Source organism: Ahaetulla prasina, chromosome 12, assembly GCF_028640845.1.
Source record: "Ahaetulla prasina isolate Xishuangbanna chromosome 12, ASM2864084v1, whole genome shotgun sequence".
Taxonomy (NCBI): domain Eukaryota; kingdom Metazoa; phylum Chordata; class Lepidosauria; order Squamata; family Colubridae; genus Ahaetulla; species Ahaetulla prasina.
Window position 1 is genome coordinate 21,229,998 of NC_080550.1, and position 27,549 is coordinate 21,257,546.

At 45.6% G+C, this 27,549-nt stretch overlaps 1 protein-coding gene across 1 annotated transcript; it reads right to left on the reverse strand.

Moving 5' to 3' along the window:
* Positions 1 to 27,546, reverse strand: C12H16orf46 (chromosome 12 C16orf46 homolog). Its single transcript, XM_058154928.1, has 3 exons — positions 26,828 to 27,546; positions 10,200 to 10,445; positions 1 to 3,515 (listed from the first exon to the last, which is right to left on the reverse strand). Exons 1-3 carry the CDS (start codon positions 27,323 to 27,325, stop codon positions 2,394 to 2,396), a joined length of 1,866 nt encoding a protein of 621 aa, XP_058010911.1. The 5' UTR covers positions 27,326 to 27,546; the 3' UTR covers positions 1 to 2,393.
* Positions 27,547 to 27,549: the final 3 nt, after the last annotated feature.

Sequence of the window (27,549 nt, forward strand, 5' to 3'; positions counted from 1 at the left end):
TGTGTGAGAGAGAGAGAGAGAGAGAGAATGCTACTAAAAGTGTTTGTTATGTATTATATGTGTAGATTTTAAATAAATATTTAATTTTAAAACCTAATTAGTTCTGTAGTACCATAAATTGTAACAGTTCTTTTTGGTGAGCAGAAAAAGATTATTTCGGGCTCCAATTAAACAGTGTTTGTTTGTTTGTTCCATTCAATCATGTCTGATTCTCAGAAACTACATGGATAAGTTCCTGCAGTTTTTTTGACAAAGTTTTTCAGAAGTAATTGCCCATTGCCTCTTTCCTACGGCTGAGAGAAACCGACTGGCCCAATTTCACCCACTAAGGTGGGACTAGAACTCATATTCTCCCAGTTTCTAGTCTGCAGTTTAACCACTACACTAAACTGGCTCTCAAACAGTGTTAAATACCTGTAGTTCCCACTACCTCCGAAGTCATAGTAAATGTAAGTTTATTTAGGAACTACTCAAATTGAGTGAAGTTATACAGCAAACAAGACAGTAGTAAACTGCCAAACCAAAGAAATGGGACATCTAAGCTAATCCTAAACATGCTTTTATCTAAGAGTAAGTTCCGCTTTAAATATTCTTTTTGTCAGATCTTTAATGATATTTTTTATTTTTGATACAAAAAACTATAAACTGTTAAGCATGGTTTCCTAATTTAACTTTATTACATACATGTGTCAAACAAAACCATTTTTCTTTCTATTTTATTTTTCTTTTCTTATCCATGTCAGTTCAGTTATAATTTCTGACCTTTCCCCCCCAAAATTGATAGTGATGCCATTCTCATACCCATTGCAATTAATATAAGGTTTATTTGTAAGTATAGATTTCCTCAGTCTTGGGACTATTATGGCCAGTTTTGTAACAAACCAGGGGCAGGCCTGGATTTTCCTACTCAAATGTAACGTAGGATTTTACTGTTCATGGACACAAATAGTAAGCATTGCAGTAGATTCTAGAATAATTGAAGCCTGCATGTTTTCTATATCATTTTCTTGGGGTATAACCATGCAACTTTCAAATTATTTGGGTATGAGCCCTCCAAGTGCACGTTTCCAGGAATATATTTCCTTAAAACCAAGAAAAGAATTGTCTTGGCAAAATCTTTCCAAAAATTACTTGGGAGGCTTTCTGACAGCTAACTGAATCTAAGCAGATTACCTCAATCAAGATTATAAAATGAGATTAGAGTCTCTTGCAATTTGATGCCCAGAACTGTTGTTACCTTCCTGTTCTTCAAACTACATCAGGTAACTTGTAAGGTAACATCAGGTGAGTTATTGACAGGAAAATATCTTGAACTAAAATATTGAGGAACCTATCAGAGTGCATTCAGAAAAGAATTTATTGAAGATATCTAGATGGTAAAACAAAATAAGTTATCTAATTTGGCATGGTAAGAAAAGTCCTAAGCGAGATATAGAAGTCAAAATTACATACAAACCAGAAAACAAAGACAAAACCCCCAAACAAGTAAACATCTCCTTCACATATTGACTTATCTATAAATTGTTTAAACATTTAAACCAAAAGGCAAGTTCAAAACTAAATTCTCAACAGCATCTAAAAGTGGCTTAAAGGTTCCACCTAAAGATGAGAGGGCATTTTTTTTCTACCTTTGGTGAAGTATTGTCCAAATTGTGATCTGTCAAGATGAATAGAGCTCATAAAGCGCATCTGGTTAAATTTACAAACTGCATTTTTTTTCGAGAGTCTCTTAAGTGTACAACTTTAAAACAAGGCAAGATTTTGAGTCAAAGGCACCTAGGAGAGACCAAGCATGCGATCCTGTTCGTTCTGCAATGCTCCTCTCCACCTATTCGGCCCAACGACTACAGTATAATCTGAATCGTTTTATAGTTGCACATCAGAGATTGGCAGGGCTAAAACCCCATTCTCAGCACCTTCGGTGAGCTAGGTGGGTACACTTTTAACCATGACAAAAATATTGTCGTAAGCTTTCTCCTGAAAAGCAAAGCAACATCAAGGCTTTTTTTTTTAAAGCAGGGGTGTTCAACCTTGCCAACTTTTAAGATCTGTGGATTTTAACTCCCAGAAGTTTCCCAGTCGGCCATGCCAGCTGGGGAATTCGGGAAGTTGAAATCCACAGTCTTAAATTTGCCAAGGTTAAATTTGCCGTGGCTTAAGAGTCATTAACTTGAACAACATGCATTTGAAGTGCCACGGAAATTAATTGTTTTAGAGTAGCTGACCAGCAGTCAGTCAGTTTTTCTACAGAAGGAGAGGTTGCCTCTGAACATGGATGATAATAACAACAATCCAGTCTGCTTAATAGGGAACCTTCTTCCGTATTTGTTCTCGTACAGAGCGAGCCAACCATATCTATTAACGTCTCAACACTAAACTACACATTAAGAAAGTCAGGTCAGCCTAGAAGGCAATGCTGTTAACCCAATCCGGCTGACCGTTAAGGAAGGGAACAGTCCAGAAAGCAGTGGGATGTCCAGAGATTTGGCCTGACTTCCTTCCTGTTTGCTTCCATTGTAACTCCTGCTCCTAATTTCATTGGCTTTGCCGGCGTGGGTTCCTTTCACGTGCAGGGAATGGCTGCTGTGGAGATGCCCGTGTCTTCTCAGTTGAACTGAACTGCTCAAGGTTAGACTTTTCCTCTCCGGCAAAAAACCACAGTGCCAGTAGCCCCGATCCAAACGCCTCGAGAGGAGGGAAGTCTTGGCAAGCCTCGGTACAAAAGCGGAGGCTATCTCGTGCATTTTTATCTGCTCCTTCACCGCATTGTACACGGCGTCTATCCTCGTCTCGCCCTTGAGCTGCTTGGGTTTTACAAACTGAGGGCAGGACACCGTCTCTGCAAAAGCATGGAAGGTTTTCTCACTGGCCTGGGAATTAACTACCTTACTTTTCTTTGGAGAGTTATCCAAGCTGTGTTTGAGCGCTGCATCCTTCAGGGGCGGCAGGACCAATGATGACTTAGTAGTGATTTCAGTGCCCGACTGATTCCACAGAAGAGGCTCGTGGTTCCTTATCTCTTTGGCCTTGACTGTTTCTAGATTTTGGGGCTTTCCCGGTGACAGAATGTTATATTCCTTTATTGGCACCGGTTTCTTTTCCGCTGGGAACAGCAGATTCTCTTTCAGGAGAAACAGCTTTTTTTCACTCAGGGAAGCTTGGGCTTCTCTTAAGACCATTCTTTTCTTTTCTCCTTGGGACATCTGAAGAGAGTGCAATTTGCTATCATCCGTTTCTTTCTTGGGCTCATCTGTTGCAGAAGTAGTCGTAGCAGTAGTTGTGACTGAATTAGAGTAAGGCAAAGTCTGGTTTTCTGGAGGGCTGCCCTTGGCAGCGCTTAGGTTGAGTTTGAAATCAGACTTGACTTGGACAATATTTTTGGGCTCCGGGTCCACACCTTGCGTCAAATCTAAGCAGTAGAGGCATCTGTTGAGGGACTCACTTGTCTTGGACTTTCGGGCTCTCTTTTGTAATTGAAGGTAAGCAAACGGGGCGGTTTTGCTCCAGCTTTGCACCTGAAGACACGAAAGGAGGAAAAACAGTATTCAGCAAAAAAGGCCTGGGGATGGTAGCAATAGCACTTAGACTTATATACCCTGTTTCCCCCTTGATAATAAGCCCAATCAGGCTTTTGAGTGCATGGCAATAAGGCCAAGCGCTTATTTCAGGGTTAAAAAAAATATAAGACAGGATCTTACTTTCGGGAAAATATGGTATCACTTCACAGTGCTTTTACAGCCCTTACTAAGTGGTTTTACAGAGTCGGTCTATTGCCCCCAACAATCTGGATCCTCATTTTACCCATCTCGGAAAGATGGGTAAACCTTGAGCCTGGTGGGACTTGAACTGCCAAACTGCTAGCAGTCAGCAGAAGTAGCTTGCAGTACCGTACTCTAACCACTGCACCACCACGACTGTTATGAGCAAACCTTGTGAGGAAATGGCATGTCGTGAATGAAACTACAATTTTCAAGGATAAAATGATTAGACCTTCTAGTGAAAGCCCTTTGTTCTGTCCCCCGCACCTCAGTCCGGGAGACACGTGAACTGACTCAATTAGCCAGCAATTTAGTCCACGGCAGCTATCAGCTCTGGCAGCAAACCAGTGATCGTCTGCCAAGGTTTTCTTTATCTTCCCTGATGCCGGTGTCACAGAAGCTCGTTACTGGAGTAACCAGGAAGTCAGGAACAAACAGCAATCCAGGCCAAATGCTCAGTCAAATAGTTCAGCTCAAGCTTTCTCCAGTCAGTTTGTTTTGTCCGTCACGAAGTAGTAGTGCGCCCCTCCTACTTTTATATCCTGTGGGGTGTGGCTCCGTGACTCAGCACTCTCTAGGCCTGCCCCACCCCTTCTTTTGTTGTTCCCGCCTCTCGTCTACGAAACCTGGGATCTAACCAGGACTGATTGTCCACAGCTGGGTCTGGAAGCATTGCCTGGGCGGGGGGAGATAAAGGAGACAGAGGCCTCGTCACTTCCTCCACCTGGCCTGCCTCTGGCTCCTGCAGCCCTGCAGAGGGGAGCCCTGACGGCCCTTCCCCCTCACTCTCTGAGTCACTTTCTGGCAGGGGGCCAGGTCTGGGGGTGGGGCTGGAGCCACAACACACTTACAGGTAGTCCTCGGCTTATAACCTATTCATTTAGTGGCAGGACTTTTCGTGCCCGTATAGGCCTTACCAGCCACATCATGGACAGCCCACAACCTGTTAGATGTCAAGGTCCACTTCAAACACAATGGACGAACATCATTCATTTAGTGGCCATTCAAAGTTACAACAGCACGAAAAAAGGAACTTCTGACCGCTTTTCACACTTAGAACCATGGCAGCAGCCCCATTGGTTACGTGATCAGAATTCAGATGTTTGCCAACTGGTTCATATTTCTGACGGTTGCTGTGTCCCAGGGTCACGCGATCATCTTTGCCACCTTCTGACAAGCAGAGTCAATGGGGAAGCCAGATTCACTTATCAACCATGGTAGTAACACAACCCCTGCAGTGATTCACTTAACGGTGGCAACAAAGGTCGTAAAATGGGGCAAAAACTGGACAAATATCTCAATTAGCCACAGAAACGTTGGGTTCAGTTGTGGTCGTAAGGACTGGCTGCGTAAGTTTAAAATTCAAGTTGAGTCTTTATCTGGAACGATGCAGTACGAATGACGTTTTCAGGCCATTCAGAAGCACTTCTCTTTATCCAGTGAAGCATTTAACAACCCATTTGGCAGCTCTGGAATGAATCACAGGATTTAACGGTGGCTCCAAAATAGGCCTCTCGTGGCTTTTGTTCTCCCTCTTTCTGTTTAAAATCACACGCATCGGCATCTTGCACCAAAACCTGAGCCGCCTCCTGGGAGGAAGGGAAGCACTGTGTCCTTGGAACATACCCTAAAAGACTATGCCAGACACCCAAAGCATATGAAGAATGGTTGCAGGAACTGGGTATGTCTAGTTTAATGAAAAGAAGGACTAGGGGAACACATGATAGCAGTGTTCCAATATCTCAGGGGCTGCCACAAAGAAGAGGGAGTCAAACTATTCTCCAAAGCACCTGAGGGTAGAACAAGAAGCAGTGGGTGGAAACTAATCAAGGAGAGAAGCAACTTAGAACTAAGGAGAAATTTCCTGACAGAACAATTAATGAGCGGAACAACTTGCCTGCAGAAGTTGTGGATGCTCCAACACTGGAAATTTTTAAGAAGATCTTGGATAACCATTTGTCTGAAGTGGTGTAGAGTTTCCTGCCTGGGCAGGGAGTTGGACTAGAAGACCTCCAAGGTCCCTTCCAACTCTGTTATTATAATATTATTATTATTACCTCACCCAAACAACTTGATTTCTCTGGATCGCCATCAATTGCTTTGCCCAGTGGTCTCCCTTCCATGTTCAACTAGAGGAATCTGGAATTGTCCACTAAAACAGGGCCCCCCCAAACCCTGGTCCATGGACCGGCAACCGGGTCACAGCATGCCAGAAACTGGGCTGCGTAAACAAGCAAAGCACCATCCACGGGATGCAGGCAGCGTGCGAAACCACGCCCCCTCCGATCTGCGGAAAAATATCTCCACGGAACTGGTCCCTGGAGCCCAAAAAGTTGGGGCCGCTACACTATAATATAAAGACTGCTTTCTATTGCAGACTGCTTCTATTTATAGTTTTCTTTCTTTCTTACTCTTAGAATATTTTTATCCCATTTTTCAATGGGTGAAGCCACTAGCAAAGAACCCACATCAAAAAGAATTTTTAAAAAGTGCAGCCTCCATAGAAGACACTTCTAGCAATAGCAAAGGTCAACGTACATCATTCATTACAAGTCCATTGGAACAGTCCTGATGTATGTATTGGGCGGGGGAGTTTTCAGAATACAGGTCTGACATATATTCATAGAAATAATATTCTTTTATTATTCTAATAATATTAGAATATTATTATTAGAATAATAATATTATATTATTAGAATAATAATATCCTAATATTATTCTATCCCTATGTTCACCCTCATACCTTCTGAAGTAGAGGCATCTGGAAACAAATCTTTTAGTTAATGGTGTAATGTTTTTTTGCAAGATTACAGATTTTGTAACACTACAAACTTTGCAGTCAGAAACTATGGAAGGTGGGAGGGAAGAGTGCAATCTTAATTACACATCACCAGTTATGCTGAAGTTACGGGCTAGACACAGAATAGCTGTCATAAGGTCCTAGCTATATATATAGACGACAGAAAACTTATTTAATACATTGTATGCAAGGGACAGACCAGAGTGAAATGCTCCTGGTTTGAACCAGATCAGCAGATCCGGTAGTGATGGCGGCAGGTGGTTCGGAGAACCGGTAGCAAAAATCTCTGCCCTCCCGCCCATGCCTACCCAATGCCCAGTCGCCCGCTTGCCATTTCTTTTAAAAGGTTAAAAAAAAAGGCTCTGATAATTGGCCAAATAGGTTATAAAAAAATACTTTTAAAAGTAAAAAAAAAAAAGATCACGCGCAACAGCTGATCACCACCAACTCCGCGTGCTGTTCTACTTACCCTAAGTCTCCTTTTGGCATGCACTGCCCACACACGCACACCTTGCATTTGGTGCATAGTGCGCACTGCACATGCGCACACACAGCCAGCATGCGCAGCCAGCAAACCGGTAGTAAACCGGTTCAAATTTCACCACTGGGACAGACTAATGGCGTATAGGAAAGACCTTGGGAGGCTGGGAAAAGAGATGCTGCCAAAGAAAGTGTCAAATAGATGGATGGATGGATGGATGGATGGATGGATGGATAGATAGATAGATAGATAGATAGATAGATAGATAGATAGATAGATAGATAGATAGATAGATAGATAAAAGAAAGAGAAAGAGAGAGAGAGAGAGAGAAAGAAAAAGAAAGAAAGAAAGAAAGAAAGAAAGAAAAAGAAAATGGTAGTTTCATCCTTGCAAGATTCTGTCAATCTAACTTTACAATAAAGTAGAAATAGCTCATCTGATTGTGATTCCTATCTGGTTTAACCCACGACACCAACATCAATTTTGCAAGTCTGAAAGTACATTTCCTGCCCCCCTCCCCCTGTTGCCCTTTACAGGCCAAGAAACTGGGGGGAGGGTGTCTCTTCTGAGTCTCTTATCCCACCCACAATCTAGCTGTGGCTATGTTGTCTCTTATTTGACAGTTCTTTTCACCTAGATTTCCAAGGGCTTCTTTACATATTATTACAAGCGTAAAACCTCATATTTTATTCTCCCAAATAGCAGAAACCCAACACGGATTTCACGGAGGACAAGCTAATTAATCTTAAAAAAAAAAAAGATTTTCACATTGCTTCCATCTTCCACATTATTAGAGCATTCCCCCACAAATGAATTACTCAGATTATTCAGAATCAGAAAAGAGCTGGAAGTGACCTTGGAGGTCTACTAGTCCAGCCCCTTGCTCAAGCAAGAGATCCTATACCCATGATGGCGAACCTATGGCACACGTGCCAGAGGTGGCATGCAGAGACCTCTCTGGGCACACGCACCGCCCAGCTGCTCTCTTCCAGGTTCCGGTGTTCCGGCACACACACACTCCAGGTTCGGCACTTGGTGCCGAAAAGGTTAGCCGTCACTGTCCTATATCATTTCAGGCAAGTGGCTGTCCAGTCTCTTCTTGAAAACCTCCAGTGATGGAGCACCTACAATATCTGAAGGCAAGCTGTTCCACTGGTTAATTGTCCTCACTGCTAGGAAGCTTTTCCTTAATTTCAGGTTGCTTCTTTCCTTGATTAGTTTCCATCCATTGTCCTGCCATCTGGTGTTTTGGAAATGTTGTGACCCAGGCCCAAGGAGGTAGTAATAAACTTAGTCTGTGGAAAAGCAAACTTTATTCGAACAGCTGGGAATTACTTCATTCCCAGCGTCAAAATAAAACAAATCCTCCCAACACAAATTCCTCAGTTATCTTGCAGACTTTGGTCCAATTAGGCAAACTGCCAAAGGCCCTTCCTGGCAAACGTCCAGAAGCCACAAAAACAAAGACGTAGACAAAGCAGAAGACGCAGCAGAAGACGCAGCTACAACGTTGTTTTCCGGCAAAGCTGAAACACTGGTCTGTTTTAAGCCTTATGGGAGAGGCCAATCATCTCTTGGCCCTACTCTTGAGTTGTCCTCTCTGCTTGAGCTGCTCTTGCCTTCTGGCAGCTCTTCTCATGCGTGCATTAGGAACAGGCTCCTCCTGTTCCTCTGCCTCACTACTGTCAGTCTCTGGAGGCTCTGGAGTTTGCACCTCACTACCCGATGGCCCTGGACTCACCTCAGCCTCATCGCTGTCCGACTCTGTTGCCAGCTCTGTAGGCTGCTGGCGGACCACAACAGGAAATATTCTTGTAGCTTTACATCCATTCATGCCTCTACTAAACCAGGTCCATTCTCCCCATCTCTCTCTGTCCTGGAAATCTCTTCTCTCCATGCACGCACATGTGGAAGCACCCCAATACCCATTCTCTTCCTAGATACACCCATGCACCTTCCCCTTGTTTGCCTCCCTCCTTCCAAGACCCTTTCTTGCTTCTTCCAGCCCAGCTGTCCCGCAAGCTGAATCCTCGGCTGCTCTTTCTGCACCCCAAAGTTTCAAAGCGCCTCGCCAGGAGCTGCATGGTCTTCCTTAGTCCTCCCCTCTCACCAGTTTAACAGATGGCCACTTATTATTATTTTTTCTGTAGGTGATAAGCCATGATGATATATTTCTGTAGGGTGATATATTATGTCGCTAAGTGAAGGCTTAGCAACTTTAAAATGTGTGGACTTCAACTCTCAGACTTCCCCAGCCCGCAAGTTGCCAAGGTTGAGAATCCCTAAGGTAAAGGTAAAGGTTCCTTTCACACATATGTGCTAGTCTTTCCCAAGTCTAGGGGGCGGTGCTCATCTCCATTTCAAAGCCGAAGAGCCAGCGCTGTCTGAAGACGTCTCCGTGGTCATGTGGCCGGCATGACTCAACGTCAAAAGGCGCACGGAACACTGTGACCTTCCCACCAAAGGTGGTCCCTATTTTTCTACTTGTATTTTTTACATGCTTTCAAACTGCTAGGTTGGCCGAAGCTGGGACAAGTAACAGGAGCTCACCCCATTACGTGGCACTAGGGATTCGAACCGCTGAACTGCTGACCTTTCGATCGACAAGCTCAGTGTCTTAGCCAATGAGCCACCACATCCCTTTAAGAATAGGGTAAGGTAATAACTGAAACAATTAATAGAATTGGTGGTGTATAGTGATAGACTACAGGTCCTCCTGAATTGATGACTGTAATTGAGACCAAAATATTTTGTTGTTAAGCAGGACAGTTGTTATGTGAGCTTTGCCCCATTTTACAACTTTTCTTGCCACAGCTGTTAAGTGAATCAATCACAGTTGTTAAATTGCTAACACAGTTGTTGAGTGAATCTGGCTTCCTCATTGATTTTGCTGGTCAAAAGGTCACAAAAGGTGAGATTACATGACCCCGGGAGACTGCGACCGTCATAAATAGGAGCCGGTTGCCCAGCGTCCAAATTTTGATCACTGGGAATCAAGTGTGAAAAACAGTCCTATGTCACTTTTTTCAGTGCCGTCATAACTTTGAACGGTCACTAAAGGGTAAGTCAAGGACTACCAGTGCTGTACATTATTTTTGCACATTTTTTTAAAAAAAAAAGAAATTACTGTTAATTAAGAGCAAGAATTGATTCACTTACTGCTTCCTCCCATCCCGTTCCATACGCACACTCCAAGGGCCTTTCCTCTTGCTCATTTGCACTATTGCTGATGCTCAAAAGGGTGTAAATCTGATTCCTCTCCCGCCTCTCATTAGGATAGATGCAGCGAGTCTCCGTTTCCGCATTTCTCGGCTTGGTCGCGGCTTTGTCAGAGTTGATTTCACTTTGGTTCTGTCCAGAGGAATTCATAACAGTTGCTGTCACTGCTGGTTGCGCGCCTTCTGCCTGCAGGTGGATGATGACGGATTTTTACATCAGCATAAATGAAAAGTCCCAACGGGTATAAAAAAAAATGCTCAGTGTTTTAATTGACTGGGTTTCTTTGATGCGGTAATGCATGGATAATCCGCTAACCTTTGTCGGGAGCGATTCACTCCAACTTAATAGCCTTATGAGCTCATCCATGTGTTAAATAAGGTTTATTTAACACAGGCTTTTCTACTCTTGTGTTTCATCTCAAGAAAAATGCACTTAGCAGAGTTCATCTTCCTAGAGGGCTGTGAAAATATCTACAGACCCTTCACATCCTGGACAGTGTTGGCGAACCTTTTCGGCAGCGAGTGCCGAAACGGGAGCGTGCACATGCATGCGGGGGAGCACCAGAAACCGGAAGAGCAGTTCCCCGGCACGCACACACAGGAACGCCGGAAACCGGAAGAGTAGTTGAGCTGAGCTTCCAGTTTCCAGCGTGCACATGCGCGCCAGTTACCTGGTCTTCCGGTTTCTGATCGCAAGCGTGCTGAAAGACCAGCTGGCCAACACACATGTGTGCGCCGGAACCCAGAAGAGCAACAGGCGATGGCTGGCGTGCCCGGAGAGATGGCTCTACATGCCACTTCCGGCATGCGTGCTATAGGTTTGCCATCATAGTTATTGCACACCAGAACAACTAGACACAAGAACAGTGTTTTTCCCCCATGCCATCACTCTGTTAAACAACTAATTCCCACAACTCTGTCAAACTAATTACTAAGACTGTATTACTATTCTTCTTCTCATCCTTCCTATTATCTATTTCCTTTTCTACTTATGACTATAACTTTGTTGCTTTTATCTTTACGATTTATATTATTTTATTTAGTTTCCCAGTATGATTTATGTTGATTGCTTATTTAGTATCCTACGACTACCACTAAGTGTTGTATCTCATGATTCATGATGAGTGTATTTATGATGACTATGATCATGATTTATCACTTGTACACTGAGAGCTTATGCACCAAAGACAAATTCCTTGTGTGTTCAATCACACTTGGCCAATAAAGAATTCTATTTTGTTCTGTTCTGTTCTGTTCTATTCTACACACACGATAAAAGTCAAATCTTCCACCCACTTTCAGTGTGGATGTGAATCTGGATTGATTCTCAAGAGACAAACAAGGATGCTCACACAAGCCCAAAGCTTTGGACTGGTTGGATCTAGTTCAATTTCCTGTTTTGCTTCTCTTTCCTCATTTTTCCTGCTAGCTCAGCAATCCCCCCAATGTTTGCTTACTTTATTTGTTTGTGTCCCGTCTTTATTAGGGGTGACATGATAGCAGTGTTCCAATATTTGAGGGGCTACCACAAAGATGAGAGAATCAAGCTATTCTCCAAGAAGGAGAATAGGCAAGACAAAAAGCAATGGATAGAAAATGATCAACGGGAGAGCAACCTAGAACTGAGGAGGAACTTTCTGACAGTGAGAAAAATCAACCAATGGAACAGCTTGCCTTCGGAAGTTGTGGGAGGTTCATCACTTGAGACTTTCAAGAAAAGATTGGACTGCCATTTGTCAGAAATGGTATAGGGTCTCCTGCCTGAGCAGTTTCCTGAAGTTAGAACAATTAATCAGTGGAACAACTTGCCTCCAGAAGTTGTGAATGCTCCAACACTGGAAGTTTTTAAGAAGAGACTAGACAGCCACTCCTCTGAAACGGCCCCTTCCAACTCTGTTATTCTACTCCATTCTATTATTTTTACAACTAACAACTCTTCAGCTTTTTAGCCTGGTGCCTTAACAACCTGACCCAACTGGCTCTCTCTTATGCCCTCTCCTTTATGGGTGGGGGGGACTCAATCCTTCTTTGACCATCCAAATATGTACCTTGCCTTCAACATCCCACGCCTTGTTATGGCACGGGTACAAACAGCAACTCCTTGAATGTATGGTCCTGCTAGTTAGCACTGGGGAAGCCTGCGGAGGTCCACTGAAGTTTGAGAGTACCGGGGTCAGAAGATGTGGAGGGGCCCACAACCCACCCACCCACCCTTCCGTTTTTTGCCAAGGTGGCCAGAGCCACCTTTGCCTTTGAAACTCGGGGTCTCTTTAACTCCCCACCACGCTGCAGTGAAGGCACTCTGCACCTGCTCAGGAGCTTCTGGCAGCCTTTCCTCTCGGCTTTCCACCCAAGCCATTGCCGGGCAGGGTGGGGTCAGGGCCGCCGTTCCCTTGGCGGCACTCTTCCCCTGCTCAGGAACATCTCGTCCCCGGCTGCTTTCAGTGGAAAGAAGGGGCTTCGCGCGCGGCCGGGATAACCGTTACCTTGGCGGCTTTCCGCCCGTGTTCTGGAGCCTTTGAACTCCGGGAGCCAGACTAGGCTGGGTCGGTCTTCGCAGGAAGCCGGCCCGGCCCTCTGCACCCGCTCAGGAACCCGCTCGCCCGCCTGCCTGCCTGCCTCCCCGCACTCACCCCATAATCCCGCGTGCCGTCCGGCCGATCCTCGGGCTCCTTCCCTTTCCTTCCTTCTCTCCCTCCCCGCCCGCAACGCCCGTGTCCCGCCGCCTCCGAGAGCTCCGACGCCGTTCAGCCGCTCCGGGGGGAGGCGAGGAGGACGCCGCGGCCGCCGAGGAGTAGGACGGGCTCGGCTGGCGTCGCGCTGCCGGGGGAGATGGAGCCGCCGATGCGATCACAGTCCCCGCGCCGCCCCCCGCCTCTGTCCTCGTCGCCCGGGACCCCGCCGTTGCCGAGCGACCGGAGCAGGCGGCGGGGAGGAGGAGGGGGCCAGCGGAGGGAGGGGGCTGCGGAGACGAAGAGGAGGAGGAGGTCTCGCCTTCCTCAGCCCTGTCCTGGGTCCCGAGCATCTTCAGAGGGCAGCCCAGGTTTACGGAGCCTCTCTGTGCAACCCGGGAGCCTGGGAGCTCCGGGTAGAATTAAGGGAGACGTAAGGCTTCCTTTTATCCACGTACTTGTGTCTGCCAAATATGTATTGTCTTTTGAAAAAGTTTTAGTTCTCTCTGTTTTAGTTTCTCTCTCTCATTGATTTGTATGCATCCTTCTTTTTCTTAGCTTTTGCATAGGGAGGGAGGGAAAAGATGGATGGATGGATGGATGGATGGATGGATGGATGGATGGATGGATGGAAGGAAGGAAGAAGGAAATGAGGGAGGAAAGGAAGAGAGGGAGGGAGGGAGATGGCAATGAGAAGAAAGGAAGGAAGTAGGTAGGAATGAAAAATAAGAAAGAGAGGGAGATGGGGATGAGAAGAAAGGAAGGAAGGAGATGAGAATGAAAAGGAAGGGAGAGAGGGAGATGGGAATAAGAAGGAAGGAAAGAAGGAGATGGGGATGAGAAGAAAGGAAGGAAGAAGATGGGAATGAAAAGGAAGGGAGGGAGGGAGATGGGAATGAAAAGGAAAGGAAGGAAGGCTTTTCTAAGCTGCAGTCACTTCATCAGGTGGACAAAGTAAGTTCTGGTGATGAAATGAGCTGCCGCCCGGGAAAGCTTCTGCCTTTTAATAATATGGATTAAAAAGGAAATGGGGGCTACTAGACTCCTGATACTTGGCAAACTTGAAGTCTTATTACTATTGTTGTTGTTATGCCAGCATAATGCCCTAATACTGTGATTAAATGGAGGGCTGTCCCTGGAGGCACCCATGTTCAGGTTGAACTCTCCTTCGGGCCAGGCATGCGCCATGCCAACCTGCCTCTGGGGGATGAGTTGCTGGGCTAAAGAAAAGGCAGATGTAACTCCCATAATGGAAGAATGATTGACAATCCCTGTTTCTCCTCTAACTTTCAAATGGAAAATGAGCTGGATTAGAAAAACTGACCCGGATGAACTAATTTTGTTTTCCAAGGGCTTGTTTCTCTAAAGAAAATACGCACCTACACAAGTCCACCCAAGTCTCATTGCCTGTTTATCTCAAAGTGCCTCCTGCTCAGGTCACTGGGCCTTAATCTTAGTGTAGTGTTCATAGCTCATAGCTGCCTCTTTTTTAAAAAAAACTTTCTTGGCTTTTTTCTTTGAAAATGTTTCATTTCTCATCCAACAAGCTTCTTCAGTTCATCAGTTTGGTTCTCCAGAACTGAAGAAGCTTCTTAAATGAGAAGTGACATGTTTTCAAAGGGAAAAAACCCCAACCTGTTTCTCTTTTCAAAAAGAGAGAAGTGCTAAAGATATCATTAAATTAAACTAGATATCAGATGTAGGGTCAGTCAGTTATTGTCATGTTGGACAAGATTCAAGAAGATAATTGATCTCACCCCCCCATCGAACCCTAGATTATTTCTTCCATTTCCTTGCAACATCCCAAAAAGAATTAGGGTTTGTTAAGTTCGGGAAGTAACGAGGCTGGAGACCAGGGTAGTGACAACAGCTCTTTAATATAGGGTGAACCCAGCAACAGGCTGGGGGAAAAACCTCTCCTTTTATACAGTTCTGCTGGAGGCTTCGTCCAATCAGCAACGTGCTGATTTCCCGCTCAAATATTTAAAGGTACAACCATGAATACATAACACTCCTCCCCTCCCAGAAAACACTTTGCCTCTATTTACATATTTATTTACATGTTATTTTTCGACGTAGTCACGCAAATAACCTGGGCGTCTCCTAGTTCTTTCTGACCTGCGCGGTTCAGTTCTGGGTGGTGTTTTGAGCTGGTCGGAGGGGCTGTTTTCTCCTCCCAGCTCTTTCTCTGGGCCAACGGGCTCCGGATTATTGGCCGACTCTTTTCTTGGCCATCGGCCTTGGATTAATTTTGGAATTTTCCCTGCTGCTTCCCTCGGGGACCTGATGGCGTCGCTGGAACTCTGGGACCTCAGCTAAGTCTTGCGCCTCCCCCGGGTCATTGTCAGCTGTGGATTCAAAGTGGTATTGGTCATTATCTGTCTCTTTTGGTTCGGTTTGGTCAGTTATTCGTTTCCTTAACTGATCTATGTGGCGCCGCCACACTCGGTTGTCTGGTAGCTCTACCACGTACGATTTTGGCCCTGTTACTTTCGTTACTTGTCCGGCGACCCAACTCGGGCCGTCCCCATAGTTTCGGGCCCACACTCGGTCGCCTATGCTCATTTCTCTTGTTTTTTCTAGCTCCCCCTTGTAACCCTCGGGTGTGTAATGGGGGTTCAAACGGTCAAGTGGGCACCGGAGTTTCCGTCCCATTAGCAATTCGGCTGGGCTTTTTCCCGTGGCTGAGCTTGGGGTTCTGTGCTGGACGGCTAGGAAAAAGTCTATTTTCGTTTGCCAGTCACCTGGCTTGAGCCTGGACAATGCCTCCTTAGCGCTCCGGACGGAACGCTCTGCAAGGCCATTCGACGCAGGGTGGAAAGGTGCAGAGAGGGCATGTCGGATGCCTTCCTCTGCCAGGTACTCTTCAAACTGGGCTGCCGTGAATTGGGGCCCATTGTCGGACACCAGAGTGTCCGGCAACCCGTGAGTTGCGAATAGGTGGCGCAGGGTTGCGATTACTGCTTCGGCTGTGGTGGACTTCATAAGTATGATCTCTAACCATTTGGAAAATGCGTCCACCACCACTAGGAACGTTTGGCCGTGAAAGGGCCGGCAAAGGCAGTGTGGATTCTTGACCAGGGCCCTTGGGGCTTTTCCCATTCTCTGACTGGGGCCGTTGGGGGTAGCGGTCTGGACTCTTGGCAAGCTTGGCATTTCCCTACCCTCTCGGCAATCTCTGCGTCCATGAGTGGCCACCATACATAGCTTCTAGCTAACCCCTTCATCCTTACGATGCCTGGGTGACCTCGTGGAGGAGGTCCAATACCTTGCCCTTAACTTAACAGGAATTATTACACGATCACCCCATAACAGGCACCCCTTGAGCCGAGAGCTCATCACGTTTCTTAACAAATTCTTTGAACCGTTCGCCCGGGCAGCGGCCACCCTCTCTGTACCCAACCGAGTACAGTCCTTAACACAATGTCGGTATGATGCCCGAGCCACTTCCTTTGATGTGACTGGGCCAGAGTCCAACGAGTCAATAAGGAGGATGGGTGTCCCGGAGTGGGGTCTTCGGTCGCCCCTGGCAGTGGGCATCGGCTCAATGCGTCTGCATGCCCCACTTCTTTCCCCGGTCGATGCTGCAGCTTGTATGAGTAAGCGGCTAAAAATATAGTCCATCGAGTCAAACGTGGCGAAAGTGCCACAGGCGTTGGCCGGTCGCCAGCCAGTAATCCCAGTAACGGTCTGTGGTCAGTCACGATTTCAAAATTCCGCCCAAAGACATACTCATGGAATTTTTTGACCCCTGATACAATGGCTAATGCTTCTTTGTCTAATTGGCTGTAGTTCCTCTCTGGGGAGGACATCGTTCTAGAGTAGAACGCTATAGGGGCTTCTGTGCCGTTTGGAAGTCTATGGCTGAGTACAGCCCCCACCCCATAAAGGGGACGCATCGCAAACCAGCACTAGGGGTAGTGAGTCGTGATATTGGATGAGCAGGCTATCACTTGAGAGCAGGTTCTTTACTGCTTCAAAAGCCCTATTTTCTGACTTTCCCCAAGACCAAACAGTATTTTTCCTAAGAGCCTATGCAGCGGTTCCATAGCACGGTTGCTTTGTTCTTTAAAAGACCGCGTAAAAATTAACCAATCCCAGGAATGCCTGCAGCTCTGCTTTGTTTTTGGGCGCTGGAGCCTTCCTAATTGCCTTAACCTTGCTCTCAGTAGGGTGAATTCCTTTCTTGTCTATCCGGTAGCCCAAGAAATCGACCGATTCGACCCCTATCTGACATTTATTTGTCTTGACTTTTAATCCGCTGTCCGGAAAATGCTCAAGACCTTTCTTAACCGCTCCCCAATTCCTCCATGTTTTCCCTGAAATTAGGACATCATCGAGTAGGAACTACCCTGGGAGCCCTTGCAGTAGTCGTTCCATCAGGTTTTGGAACAGCCCTGGTGCCACACTAACCCCAAATTGCAATCGGGTGCACTTGAATGCCCCCTGTGCGTCTGTCGTTTGGGCTTGACTGTGCGGGCGTCTACTGGCAGTTGTTGGTAGGCTTGGGCCAAGTCTAACTTTGCAAAGACTTGCCCTTGCCCCAAGGAGTGCAATAAATGTTGCACCACGGAACCGGTGCAGCTTTTCTGTAAGGCTTTGTTAAGCGTCGCCTTGTAGTCAGCGCAAATTCTAATTGACCCGTCCGATTTGATGGGGTGACGATTGGCGTCTCCCACTTTGCGTGATCGACTGGCACCAAAATCCCTGATTTATGAGCTTGTCCAGCTCCTTATCAATTTTGGTTTTAGGGCAAAGGACTCTCCTCGCCTTAAGCCTAATGGGGCTACCTGGGGTCTAAGTTGAAGGAAATAGGGGTCCCTTGTACTTGCCCAGGCAGTCCTTGAAGACATCTTCGAACTCGTTAAAGAGAATGTCTTTCAAATTGCAGTCACTTCTGTAGATGCCAGTCACTCCCATGCCCAGGGCACGAAACCAGTCTAGTCCCAACAGACTGGGCAGAGTTCCTTCGACGATCGTGATGGGCAGGGTCTTTTGTGAGGGCCGACTCGACTCGGACGGAGGTGGTCCTCTAACAGGGATGCGATTCCCTGGTAGTCGTGCACTCGTAGCCGCTGTGCTTGCAGATGGCGCATGACGGACGGCAGCGACTTCACCAGGGTGTCCCAGGACATGATGGTGATCGCTGATCCCGTGTCCACTTCAAGCCTGCACCGTACTCCCTCGATCTTGGGCTTTGTGAAAATCTTCTTTTCCACTTTGGTTGAGGCGCGGCCTATAATGACAGTCGTTTGGTTAGACTTCGCCTTTCTTGTTTGAACCAATCGCGGGCCGCCTTTCCGGTTCCGCTTTGATTGGCCGATTTGAATTTTCGGCGGGAAGGTTGGGCCGCTCTGCAAACCTGAGCTAAGTGTCCTTTCTTCCCACACCGCCGCATGTTGCGTCTTTAAACCTGCAGCGTTGGCGCTGATGCTGCCCTCCGCAGCTTCCGTGACTCACACGGTCCTCCGTGTCGCTTCTCGGTCCGCAGACCCTTCCTCATCCTCGCCTCACCTTCGGATTCGGACTGAATCTCCTCCTGGTGTACTGGCGTTGGCCTTGCGCTCGCCTTGGATTGAAGAGGCTTTTGCAGAGTCTCTGCTGCTTTAGTAGACATTTCGTGTGCTCTGGCCTCGTCCAGAGCGTGGCTAGTGTCAGGTTGCTCTGGCTAGCAGTCGCCGCCAGAGGCGGATGTCCTTGACCCCTCGGATGAGTTGCTCGAGTAGCACTTCGTCTAAGTCTCGGTATCCGCAGTCCTTGACGCCTTAAAGCGGCCATGTAGTCACCGATGGACTCGCCTCCATCTGTCTCGTTCTCCGAATTCAAACCGCTGCACGTATTTGGACGGCGGGTGCGAAATGGTTCTTCAGCAAAGTCTGCAGAGTCGGCCACGATACCGATTGTATCGGCGTTGGCTCTGCCAGGGCTTCCGCAATCTCGATGACCTCCGCCCGCAATGGCTTAGGAAGTAAGCCGCTTGCGGTTATCAGGGATCCTGTAGTTCGTTGGCTTCTAGAAAGCTTTCAAACGGGTCATATGTTCCCATTTCTCCTTGCCGGGTTGTACGGTGCGGGTGGCGTGTTTGCCATTTCCGCGTTTCTGCCCTGAGTTTGCTGGGTTCGGAACTAGCGTGCTTCAGCTCGGTTCTGGTTCTCCTTAGCCTCGAGATCCCACCTCCGCCAATGTTAAGTTCGGAAGTAACGAGGCTGGAGACCAGGGTAGTGACAACAGCTCTTTAATATAGGGTGAACCCAGCAACAGGCTGGGGGAAAAACCTCTCCTTTTATACAGTTCTGCTGGAGGCTTCGTCCAATCAGCAACGTGCTGATTTCCCGCTCAAATATTTAAAGGTACAACCATGAATACATAACAGGGTTCCTAATTCTATCTAATGACATAGATAATGCTTATCAATGTTAAGGCAAAACACCCTAGATTGTAGATTAGATTAGATTGTAGTTATAAAAGATATGATAAATCAACTGCAGACAGAGTAATAATAATCTATAATTTTTTTCTGTAAAAATTCTTGTTTGCCAACATTTATTTATTTATTTGCCTTGAGCTTATAACTATTAAAAATATGGACAACCTACATCCAACATGAGGGCTTTGTTTGTTTTTTTATTTTTAATCAATCAGTCAAATGTTTATTACAGTACAATTAAAAACACTCAAAAGAGTATCCAGTTAAATATTATAGAACAGAATAATAACAAATAAAATTAATGTTAAAATCATAATTTGGCACCCTATGTGTCAGCTACACATAAACAAAAATACAGCTGAAGCTATAATATATCATTATTAGGAATTATTAGGCATTTAGTCATTAGATACTAAAATGCAACAAGGCGGTAGTGCCAAAAGATTTGGTGCATTAATTATGTAAAATAGCTGTAATGACTTATTCATCAGGTTCTGACCAATCTTTAGTGCTACCGCACATGATCTAGTTACCTGCACTATGACTACAATCCATTCGTCTTTAAGCAGCCACTGAAGGCAAACAGTATCTGAACGGCTAAATTCTTTTGTCCCCCCGCCCCCCATTCTTCCTGCTTCTTCCTATAGTGCACTAAATCCAATTACTGGGATATCATTTTAAATTTTTTTCCTTTGTGATCATAAACTCACCAGCTTTTTACTTTGGTTCACTTATCTCAGGTCTGTGATTCAACATTTTATGGATTTCTTTCCCACCTTATTATTTTTATAAATAACCCAAGATGGCAAAACTATCCAACACATCTTCCTCCTCCTATTTTCACCACAACAATGATCTTGTGCTTGGTTGGGCTGAGAAAGAGAGAGCAACTAATCCGAAGTCATGCAGCCAATTTTTCATGCCTACAGTTGGATTAGAACTCACAGTAGCCTTGGTGCCTTTACCACCAAACAAAACTGGTTTAATTAAGGGTTTTATTAAAGAAGCCTAGATAAATATTGAGATTTTATTACAAACATTCATTTATTTAGAAAATGCAATTAAGCAGATGTGCATCCTTTGGAATCCAGTATATCTGAAAATCCGTTTTACAAAAGCACCGAATTTAACAGTAATTACAAATTGGCTATGCGTCATGAAAATAGTGTCACCTAGGAGATGCTAGCTCAGCTTTATGTTGGATCGTGAGCATAGAACATTTTCTTTGAAGGCAGAAAAGGATTTTGAATGTCTCATTAAAACACTCAGCCTATGTAAGAGTAGGAGTATGATCAAGGTAAAGTTTCTACTAATCTCTACTCCTTCTCCTGTATGAGCAAGTATTTAATTACTCCGTGACATTCATGATGAGCGAAACGCAAAATTTTGAGTCACAAAAGAGCTTCTTTGACAAGCAATAAACAATAGTAGTTTTTGTAGCCAAAATTGATTGCAATGATTCATTATGTTTCCTGATTGCTTATTTGTACCCTATGACTATCATTAAGTGTTGTACCTTAGAATTCTTGCTGAAGGTAACTTGTCTTTTTATGTACACTGAGAGCATATGCACCAAGACAAATTCCTTGTGTGTCCAATCACCCTTGGCCAATAAAAAATTCTATTCTATTCTATTCTATTCTATTCTATTCTATTCTATTCTATTCTATTCTATTCTAAAAAGTTTGTAAATTTCTCTTCAACAAAGGTAACAAAGAGCTGGTTTATCCTAACTTGCAACACAAAACAGCTTTGTTTTCCTTCTCATACAATGTAAAGTGGCATCTGTACATATGTATTAGCTAATCAAATCAAAGATTTAAAAAAAATAAAAAGCGCAGCTATAAATTCTGCTTCCTGGCCCCTTCTGAATATTCACAAAAACCTTTCTCAAAATAGTAGATAATTATTTCATATGCACATATGTATATATGTGTGCACACCCGCATACTCCAGCAGATCAAAATATAATTTAATGTCTACTTTAAATAATTTTAGTTCAGTTTGGCGGTCACAAACTCTTAATTCAGCATTACCATCGTGCCTATAAAGCAAGACAAATGGAGCAGTTTCATTGCCATCACAGTAACATTCTATAACCATCTCAAATCTTTCCAAAGCCTTGGACATAGCTTCTTTTAGAACTTTTCTCTTCCTTAAGTTTTCTGCACGTCAGAAATGAGCCTCTCTGGGAGAAAAAAATCTGGAACTCCACCTAAAGGCTCAACTGGCCTAAAAATGTAGTGGCTCATCATCTGATCCTTGGGAATGAAAGCTTTGTGTCTGCCTGCTTAGTTATTGCTAGTGGGACAAAATCAGAGGTGGGTTTCAGCAGGTTCTGACCAGTTTTGGAGAAGCGGTAGTGGAAATTTTGAGTAGTTCAGAGAACCAATAGTAAAAATTCTGACTGGCCCCGCCCCCATCTATTCTCTGCCTCCCAAATCCCAGCTGATCGGGAGGAAATGGGGATTTTGCAGTAACCTTCCCCTGGATTGGGGAGGGAATGGAGATTTTACAGTATCCTTCCCCTGCCACGCCCACCAAGCCATGCCCACCAAGCCACACCACGCCCACAGAACCGGTAGTAAAAAAAAAATTGAAACCCACCACTGGAAAAAATAGTCACAAGGTGAGGAATACACAATTGTTAATGCAGATAGTTTTCGCCTTACGACCATTCATATATACGACTGTTCAAAACTACAAACGGCACTGATAAAAAGTGACATGATAAAAGTGACTTTCACACAGCCGCTTCAGCATCTCCAGGATCACATGATCAAAATTCCGATGCTCGGCAACCGACTCGTATTTATGTCGGTTGCAGTGTCCCAGGGTCACATGATCCCCTTTTGCGACCTTCTGATAAGCAAAGCCAATGAGGAAGCCAGATTCATGTAACAGCCATGTTATTTACCTTCACAACTGCTGTGATTCACTTAACAACGGAGGCATGATTGTGAAATCATGCAAAAATTCACTTAACTGTCTTGGTAAGCACCAGAAATTTTGGGCTCAGTCATAACTCGAGGACTATTTGTAAGGATATGTAATGTCTATTGTCAATCACTGCCTGCCCGAAATGGCTTCGCTCATAAATGATGCACTAGCTCTCTTTGACTTCATTTCCCCCCATCAATACACTGAACTGCAGCAGGAAGAATTCATGTTGGGAAAAGGCCAGTCTGAGATCTTAATAAGTCCTATAGGCCCACTGCTGTTTATATTCCGCACGGAGGGTTTTCCAGCCTGGCTCCCCATTTTAGGAAGAGAGCTGGCAGCAAGCTGTCCCCACAGTTGCTTTGATTTTATGGCCACCTGGTTGAACTTCTTCCCTCCAGTCAGCCAGGCTGATGAACAACAGATTGTGAAGCTTAGCCTGGAGCAGGGGTCTCCAACCTTGGCAACTTGAAGACTTATGGACTCCAACTCCCAGAATTCCTCAGCCAGCTTTGCTTGAAGTCCACAAGACTTCAAGTAATAGGGCCATAATAGCTCAGGCTGTTAGAAGCCTGTTATTAGAACACAGCAGCCTGCAATTACTGCAGGTTCAAGCCTGGCCCGAGGTTGACTCAGCCTTCCATCCTTTATAAGGTAGGTAAAATGAGGACCCAGATTGTTGGGGGGGCAATAAGTTGACTTTGTAAATATAAAATAGAATGAGACTATTGCTTACACACTGTAAGCCGCCCTGAGTCTTCGGAGAAGGGCGGGATATAAATGTAAATAAAAAAAAAAAGTGGCCAAGGTTGGAGACCCCTGGCCTGGAGGACATCCAACTGCCCATCATCAGCTGACAGCCCTACATTTGGTGAGGATTGTTCCAGGGCAACGTTTCTGAACCTCAGCAACTTTAAGCAAGAGGTGTGGACTTCAAACTCCCAGAATGCTGGCTGTGGAATTCTGGGAGTTGAAGTCCACGCCTATTAAAAGCGGCTGAGGTTAAGAAACAGACACGGCCTCTCTTTTAAAGGTGCAGCACTGGTTTACGGAAGGTGTAAATCTTCTATCAAGAAAGATCATTTTTGATTCTGCTGTACTGCTACTATAGAATGCCTGTTTTGGTGACTGCTAGTCATTTATTACACACACACAAAACTGCATTTTTTGGCTTAGCTTGGGTTTCCTAGAAACCACTCCACGTTATTGGAAATCATTAATCAGCTGGAAGGTGTTTCTTGGGGTGGGGGTGGGGGAGAAACAAAACAATGCCAACCGCTTACATGCTGTTGCTAAGTAAATAATATGCCCAGAAAATTCCCAAGAGCAAAGCACAGTTTGTAAGAGGCTTTATGTTTGGTCTCTGGTGACTTAGAGCAGCACCAGACATGGCTAACGTGACAAAAAGCATGTACTCGTCCCTGCAATCTCGGTACAGTTAACGATCGAATAGCTCTAGTGGAGATCCCATCTCAGTTCCTGAATGAGGATGGCACAGCAGTATTACTGCAATGGCACGTTCTCTGGATCCCCACTGCAAATAGATAGTATCTTGATATGACGGGACTTGGTCTAGACTAGGGCTCTCCAAACTTGGCAACTTTAAGACTCATTTGCAGGCTGGGGAATTCTGGGAGTTGACATCCACAAGTCTTAAAAGTTGCCACATTTGAGGCTCCTGGATATAAAAGATAAAGTGGGCTTTTAAAAAAAAAAGGAAGGAAGGAAGGAAAACAAGAGAAAGAAAGAAAGAGAAAGAAAGAAAGAAAGAAAGAAAGAAAGAAAGAAAGAAAGAAAGAAAGAAAGAAAGAAAGAAAGAACTGTGCTTTCTTCCTCTCCAACAGACTGTTAATCTGAGGGTCCGTGTATTAAAATCAAGGGTTTATCGCATACGTTATTTATGTCAGTTGCATAAAGATGAAAAGGGTGGAGGTTGGTGCAAATGACAGAAATTTAGATTTCTCCAACAATTTGCTCTCCCCCCACCACTCTGTTTATATCTTCCAGAACAGGGGTCTCCAATCTTGTCAACTTTTAAGACTTTGCTGGCTGAGGAATTCTGGGAGTTGAAGTCCACAAGTCTTAAAGTTGACAAGGTTGGGGACCCCTGTTCCAGAAGACCTTCCTTGGCAAGGCATAGTTTGCAGGTGTTGAAAATATCTAAAGATCTGGCTTTGCCACCTCGCTTGAATATGCAACCATGGATCTGGTTAACACCCTGAACTCCTGTCTTATAATTAACTTTTAATGTAAACTTTAACTATCCTGGCCTCCATTTTAAATTTTATATTCAGATTTTATGTTTTTAATGTTTTATTCGAACACCACCCAGAGTCCTCTGTGAGGCAGATCCGTGGTGCCTAAATCTACTTATTTATTCGCGTCAGAAGCATTGTTATTAAAATTCCGTGCATAGGTATGAATGCAAACATAACAACATAAACTTTAACATGTATAAAAGCCTAATTTGGGTGGTGCTTGCCCAGAAGTATGCAACATTGATTGCATTCTGTTGCGCTGTCATAAGGCCCTCAAGAGGACATGGGGCAGAAGGCAAGTGTACAAGTGTGTGGTGCTTTGCAGATCTCCACATTCACAGTAGGCAGAAGTCACCATGTATCCCCATTAATTCAAGGTATCTCTTGATCTTGCTGTTCCTAAAGATGATAGGTAGGTAGGTAGGCAGATTGGTAGGCAGGTAGGTAGGTAGGTAGGAAGACAGGCAGGTAGGTAGGTAGATAGGCAGGCAGGTAGATACGGAGATAAATTAGATCGGATAGATAGATAGATAGATAGATAGATAGATAGATAGATAGATAGATAGATAGATAGATAGATAGATAGATAGATAGATAGATAGATAGGCAGGCAGGCAGGCAGGCAGGCAGGCAGGCAGGCAGGCAGGCAGGCTAGCTACTTGGCTGGCAGATAAGCAGGCAGGCAGCAAGGCTGGCAGGCAGGTAGTAAGATAAAAATAGTTAGTGCTGGAGAGAAATATGGTGCTGGGGAAGATTCTTGAAAGTCCCTTGGACAGCAAGGATATCAGATCAATCAAACCTAAAGGAAATTAATTCTGAACTCTGTTCTTTGGAAGGACAGATCCTGAAACTGAAGCTCAAAAACTTGGACCAAAAAAGGAGGAGGGGATGGCAGAGGATGAAATGGTTAGGTAGCATCATGGATGCCATGAACATAAATTTGGAGGAAATGTCAGAGACGATGGAGCACAAGGGAGCCTGGCGTACTATAGTCCATGGGGTCGTGAAGGGTCGGACATGACTTAGCGATTGAACGAAGGAGAGAAAAAAACTCGATAGCTTCACCTGCAGGAAGGAGAGAAGGTCCTCTATCACGGCCAAAGGCTGAAGGCTGCTTTAGCATCTTTTGAGAGCAGTCCTCCAAAATCAGCCATCTGTATCAGAGCTACAAGCATCCCTGCCCCTAACAGATATTCCTCCAAAGACAAATCCATTCATGAGAAAGATTGCACCCCAATGGTGCATTCATCACACCTGAATGTCCATTTTATCTGAATCTACCAGTGAAAAATCACGAGCTGTTGAAATGATCTCGATACGTGAAACTGGCTCGCAGGATTTCCTGTCATTGAGGAATATATATATCGATTTTATCTTTATACTGTATCAATATTATCTGTATTGATATTCTCTTTCTCATCTTTCCTACTACCTTCTCTTATTGGTATTGATGATTTATCCCTTGCTGTTGTATCTTATGATTAACGATTGTAACTATGACTTACTGCATCAATATCTTGTTTGTATATACACGGAGAACTTAAGTCCCTAAGGGAAATTTCCTGTGTGTCCAATCACATTTGGCCAATAAAGAATTCTATTATTCACTTCTCAAGAATGAGAAAGCAGAATAATTAAGTATTAATTTTCAGGAACTCATCTACTCTTTCCTCACCCCCCCCCAAGGTCTATCTAGCTACCATGTTTCCCCAAAAATCAGACCCAACTGGAAAATAAGTCCTAGCATAATTTTTCAGGATGCTCGTAATATAAGCCTTACCCCCAAAATAAGCCCCGGTTAAGATTGTCAGCCAAATGGATGCATTTAGTACCGTATTTCCCCCCAAATAAGACCTAACCAGAAAATAAGCCTTAATGCATCTTTTGGAGCAAAAATTAATATAAGACCGGGTCTTATTTTCGGGGAAACGCGGTACCTATAACTTTCTGGATGAGACTCCTATAAAAATCATAGCGCTGGAATAAATGTCCAGATGGGAAATGACTCAGGGAAGTTAGAAGGGAGGCAGCTTTGCCGAAGCCTCTTTTCTTTCAGATGGAAGTCACGTTTTCACTCCCACCAACCGCCCAGATTTTCCTCCCGTTTCCCCACGTCACCGTCCTTCAGCGAAAGCCTCAAGAAATGCAACCATCCGGGCGGGTTGGATTTGCACGACTTCCGCCACCCTACCATAAAACGGCCGGCGTTCTTCTTCTGCCTGTCCCGCGAAGCAAGGCGCCCTTCGCCCTACGACGCCTTCGCTCCTCTTACCGCAAAAAGGGGGAACCGCGCCGCTTTGTTCACCCAACTTTGCCGGCCAACTGCAGGCAAGGAGGAATTTCCCTCTTTCGCGGAGGTCGCATCGCTGCCAACCCGAATCGGCCGCTGCGGTCGAAACCGTCTGGGTCTCCTTCCACCACTTCTTGCCCAAAGAAACCGGTCCCGAATCGCGGGTCGCCGGGACCGCCGAGGCTGAAGCCGGAGAGCCACAACCGGCGACTGGGCGCCCGAAGCGACACCGGCTCGCCCCGTGGAGGAAGACCGTGGGTCGCTGCCACCCGCCGAGCCACGTAGGCCCGGCCGGCTTGGAGCGAGGGCGCTGTTCCTGCGGGGGATTCCCACGCGCCGCCCTCGCCCGCATCCCCCCGCCTGAAGGACGCGGGGAGGGCAGGCAGGCGGAGGACGAGCGGCCCGAGCCAGCGAGCGCGGGAGGCGGGGGCAGGAGGCAGAGCCGAAGGGGCGGCGAGGCAGACCCGCGGCCCGGCGCATCTCTAGCTGACTGCAGGGTTCCCGCGACGTCAGTAGCCGCAGAGGCACAAGCAGCGGCGGAGCACCGGCAGTTGCAGCGCTTCCGCCGCGGGGATTAGCTGCAGCAGCAGTTCCAAGCCCAGCGCCGGGTTTCCCCGGGACCCTAGTGGCGCGGAAGAGGCTCCAAGACCGGCAATGAGCAGCCGAGGAGAGCCGGCAGGAGCCGCCGACTGACACACACACAC

What these genes read in the sequence shown, in the direction of transcription:
- C12H16orf46 (XM_058154928.1), bottom strand. Translation starts at nt 27,325, where the DNA reads ATGCGCCGGGCCGCGGGTCTGCCTCGCCGCCCCTTCGGCTCTGCCTCC. An exon ending in CGCGGTTCCCCCTTTTTGCG is followed by an intron (nt 10,446 to 26,827) that starts GTAAGAGGAGCG and finishes ATCCACCTGCAG; the next exon opens with GCAGAAGGCGCGCAACCAGC. An exon ending in GAACGGGATGGGAGGAAGCA is followed by an intron (nt 3,516 to 10,199) that starts GTAAGTGAATCA and finishes TCGTGTCTTCAG; the next exon opens with GTGCAAAGCTGGAGCAAAAC.